This window comes from Coptis chinensis, chromosome 9 (genome assembly GCF_015680905.1).
Source record: "Coptis chinensis isolate HL-2020 chromosome 9, ASM1568090v1, whole genome shotgun sequence".
NCBI classification, from domain to species: domain Eukaryota; kingdom Viridiplantae; phylum Streptophyta; class Magnoliopsida; order Ranunculales; family Ranunculaceae; genus Coptis; species Coptis chinensis.
The window spans coordinates 32,874,002-32,878,271 of record NC_141464.1 but is presented as its reverse complement, the minus strand read 5'-3'; the positions used below and the strand labels follow the sequence as shown (position 1 = coordinate 32,878,271).

General features: G+C 51.5%; 2 protein-coding genes across 2 annotated transcripts; both read left to right on the top strand.

Annotated features, from left to right (window-relative positions):
• Nucleotides 1-272: 272 nt before the first annotated feature.
• Nucleotides 273-1,019, top strand: LOC147475611 (uncharacterized). The gene has a single exon (XM_086585463.1). The coding sequence runs from the start codon at nt 273-275 to the stop codon at nt 1,017-1,019; it is 747 nt and encodes a 248-aa protein (XP_086441589.1).
• A 276-nt stretch (nt 1,020-1,295) lies between these two features.
• Nucleotides 1,296-3,386, top strand: LOC147475610 (uncharacterized). The gene is made up of 2 exons (XM_086585462.1): nt 1,296-1,638; nt 2,485-3,386. Exons 1-2 carry the CDS (start codon nt 1,296-1,298, stop codon nt 3,384-3,386), a joined length of 1,245 nt encoding a protein of 414 aa, XP_086441588.1.
• Nucleotides 3,387-4,270: the final 884 nt, after the last annotated feature.

Genomic DNA, 4,270 nt, shown 5'->3' with positions numbered 1-4,270 from the left:
GTATCGAAAGTCTTCATCGCGGCCCTACAGGGACCGCGGAGAGGTTAGAAGGGAAGGTCGAGACAAAAGCCTTACCGCGAGGGAAGAAAGCAAGTGCCACCGGAATAAGCCGTTGGTTTTAAATACTACCGTTGATCCAGAACCTGCAGGGGTATGAGGGTCCACGAACCAAGCCAGTGGAGGTACAAGGCAGACCTTATTGCAGTGCTTATCATCAAATACACAATCACGAGACGGACGGCTGTTATGCGTTAAGGTGGCTAATTCAGAGGATGATAGCAAGGGGATTATTGAAGGAGTTTGTAGCGGAAGGGGACAAAGGGGAGCAGGCGCCTACCCAGGGGAGGATACTAGGAACGATCAATGTGATCTTCAGTGGAGAGATATTGAGCCATAATGCACACCGCGACAGGATAAGGCGAGCGGCAAGCATACAGCAAGTACATGAGACAGCAGGGCAGTCGCGGACAGATTATGGGGTCGCAAAGGGAAGGAAGAGCATCACGTTCTCCGACGCGGACCTCCGAGCCATCGACTCCCCGCATGAGGACGCGTTGGTGATCACGGTGACTATGGGAAATTACATAGTAAAGAGAGTGTTGGTGGATTGCGGCAGTGCTGTGGATTTACTATTTAGAGGGGCAATGGAAGAAATGAACATAGAAAGGAAGCAGCTGAGACCCTCGCCAACAAATTTGTATGGGTTCAACGGGAGCATGACGGAACCCTTGGGGGAGCTACTGCTCCCAGTGACTGCGGGACCTGTTACGGTGTTTTCCAGGTTTAAGGTGGTGGATGCCGACTCGCAGTACAACGCCATCCTGGGGAGGAGATGGATTCACGAGATGAAAGCAGTTCCCTCCACTTACTACCAAGTGATTCGGTTCCCTACCCCGACCGGGGTATACGAGGTCCGCGGGGATCAGGTGTCGGCAAAAAATAGCCACCAGAGTACGGTGAAGAGATTGATCCGTGGGTCAGAGGAAGAGACCTCGCGGTCCAGGAAGAGGCAGGCATAGCAATTACAGTGCCCCGTCGGGGAGGGATCGGCGGAGTTAGTAGAAGGACCGAAGACCTTGGATGAGATAGAGGTAGTAAACTTGGGGGAGAACGGTGAAGAGAAGTTCACATCAGTGGGGTCCAGTTTGTCTGAGGAATGGAAGAGCAAATTAGTACTGTTCTTATCTGCTAACCGAGATGTATTTGCCTGGATGATCGAGGAAGTCACCGGATTGGACCCGAGTTCGCATGTCATAAGTTACATATGAGGGGACGCTAAACCCAGAAGATTTAAGATGCGAGGGATTAGACCAAGGTACGCCGAAGGAATTCGCGAGGAGGTCGCGAGGTTGAAGGGGGCAGGGATAATACGAGAGGTGTCCTTTACCGACTGGCTGTCAAATGTGGTAGCGGTACCTAAGAAGAATGGCAAGGTGCGGATGTGCGTCGACTTCACGGACGTGAATTCAGAGTGCCCCAAAGATAGCTACCCCATGCCGAGAGTAGACGAGCTGGTGGATAGAACTGCAGGGTTTAAAGTGTTTTCTTTTATGGACGCGTCAATGGGATATAACCAGGTGGCCATGTACGGGCCAGATCAGGAAAAGACAGCTTTCGTGGTGGAAGGCGGGACGTACTGTTACACAAGAATGCCGTTTGGATTGAAGAACGCCGGGGCCACCTTTCAGCGGCTAGGGGAGAAAATGTTCGAAAGCAAGATCCGAAAGGGGATTGAGATTTACATAGACGACATGGTAGAGAAGAGCATGTCGGAGGAAGAACATCTGGAGGGTTTTAAAGAGACATTTAGAATAATCGCGGTTGTACAATTTAAAACTTAATCCGAGAAATGTACGCTCAAGCGCCACTACGGAAAGTTCCTAGGATACATAGTTACTCACCGGGAATAGAAGCCAACCCCGCACGGATAAGGGTCCTAGTGGAGATGCCGTCGCCTCAGGATGTCAAGGAGGTGCAGAGACTTGCAGGAAGGGTCGCGGCTTTGAATAGATTCATCTCTCGAAGTCATCGATAAGTGTAGGCCGCTATACCGGCCTGGCCGAGGAATCTGTTGATTTCGAATGGACCCCGGAGCGAAAAGGGCTGCCCAAGAGTTGAAGGATTACTTAGGCAAGGCCCCTATGCTATCGCGATTTAACAGGGAGAGAAGTTGTACCTATATTGGGGGTCACGGAATATGCCATTAGCTCGGTACTAGTCGAATTGTGGGTAAATTGAAAAGCCGCAGATACTTCCAAAGTAAAAACATCACTGGAAGCGGAGACCGAGATATAGCAGAATAGAGAAATATGCTTTGGCTTTGGTGTTCTCGGCCCCGGTTGAAACCGCGACTTTGAGGCGACTCAGAGTGGTGGTGACCAATTTGCCGCTAAAGCAAGCATTGAAAGTCGAGAAGTCCGGAAGGATGCTGAAAATGGGTAGTGATGTTGAAGTTCTTACAGATACTGAGATCGATCGTAACAGCGTTAGAAAAGGCGCAGGCGGTGGCAGAATTCTTAGCAGAGTTTCCAGCGGAGGACCCCACATGGGGAAACGAGATGGTCATGGGGCCGGAAAGGATCACGGAACAGGATTGGTTGGACCCCTGGGATCGAAGGAATGGATGGAGAGTCTTCGCCGATGGGTCAGCCACAGACAATTGCAGCGGGATAGGGGCAGTGTTGGTCACGCCGGAAAACAACAGAATGGAGTTAACTATGAAGTTGGGGTTCGCGGCATCAAATAACGGCGTAATAATGAGGCAAAGAATAGCGGGCATGAGAATGGCAGAAGAGGTAGGGGTGAAAGAGTTGACAGTTTATTCCGACTCAAATCTGGTGGTGTGTCAGGCAAACGGAGGGTTCGTGGCGCGGTGCCCACGCATGGCAAAATATCTGGAAGTGCTGCAAAAGAGGGCTGCCAGGTTCGCGAAGGTTAGATTCATACATTTGGGTCGCGGTGAAAACAGACATGCCGACGCCCTAGCCTACGTGGCGGCCGCAATCCCTGAATCGGAAGAAAGAATGATAAAGGTAAAGCGATTGGAGAAGCCTAGCACGGAGGAGGGAGAGGAAAGAGGGGTGGAGGTATGTCATGTAGAGGAGGACGAAGGGGGATGGATCGTACCCATCAAGAGTTTTTTGTCGGGGGACGTGGTGGAAGATAAAGGGGAGAAAAGGAGACTGGAACAGACATCTCGGAGATACGTGCTCATAGAGGGGGAGCTATATCGAAGGAATTTCAGTGGGCCTTTGTTAAAGTGTCTCGGGCCGAGATTAGCCCTTGAAGTGTTAGCGGAGTTGCATGAGGGAGACTGTGGGAGTCACTCAGCGGGGAGGACAACAAGCACACGATCGATATCACAGGCTACTTTGGCCGCGATATGAAAAAGGGCGCCGTGGACTATGCTAAACGATGCGAGAAGTGCCAGAAGTTCGCTCAGATGATCTTTGCACCAGCGGAACCATTACACAGTGTGTCAAGTCCGTGGCCTTTCGCAATGTGGGCAATGGATATAGTGGGTCCGCTGCCCATGGCTACAGGCAAAAGGAGATTCATGTTGGCGGCCACGGATTATTTTACCAAATGGATCGAGGCAGTGGCCCTGCAACAAGTTAAGGAGACTCACGTGATCAAGTTTGTGTGGGAGAACATCATCTGTAGATTTGGGTTGCCATATATTATCATAGCAGACAATGGAACCCAGTTCACCGGGTCCAAGGTGAAGGCGTTCTTACAAGCATACAAGGTTAAGCAGGGGTTCTCGGCCCCATACAATCCTGAAGGCAATGGGCAGGCAGAATCTTCCAACAAGGCCATTATGAACAATCTCAAGAGGAAGCTAGAGGATAAGAAAGGAGTATGGGCAGATGAACTCAGTCATGTTCTGTGGGCTTACAGGACCACGCCTAGGACATCAACAAGGGAAACTCCCTTCGCTTTGGCTTACGGGGTAGAGGCCGTGATTCCCACGGAAATGGTCGCAGCCACGACGAGGACAAGGGCGGTGGAGACGGGGCTGAACGAGGGCATACTGGCAACGGATATGATCTTAGCAGAAGAGAGAAGAGACGAGGCGCGGATCAGACTAGAGGAATACCACCGCAGCCTGCAGAGACGGTATAACAAGAGAGTCAAGCCGAGGCAGTTCAGGATAGGGGATGCCGTGCTGCGACGAGTGACGCAGAGTACCAAGAGAGAGAATGATGGAAAGCTTGGGCCGAACTGGGAGGGGCCCTATACAGTGGTCGATGTGGGAGGAGCCGGTACG

Coding starts and splice junctions, on each gene's coding strand:
- LOC147475610 (XM_086585462.1), top strand. CDS start 1,296: ATGCGAGGGATTAGACCAAGGTACGCCGAAGGAATTCGCGAGGAGGTC. Junction 1,639..2,484: donor GGTGGAAGGCGGGACGTACT/GTTACACAAGAA, acceptor CGATCGTAACAG/CGTTAGAAAAGGCGCAGGCG.
- LOC147475611 (XM_086585463.1), top strand. CDS start 273: ATGATAGCAAGGGGATTATTGAAGGAGTTTGTAGCGGAAGGGGACAAA.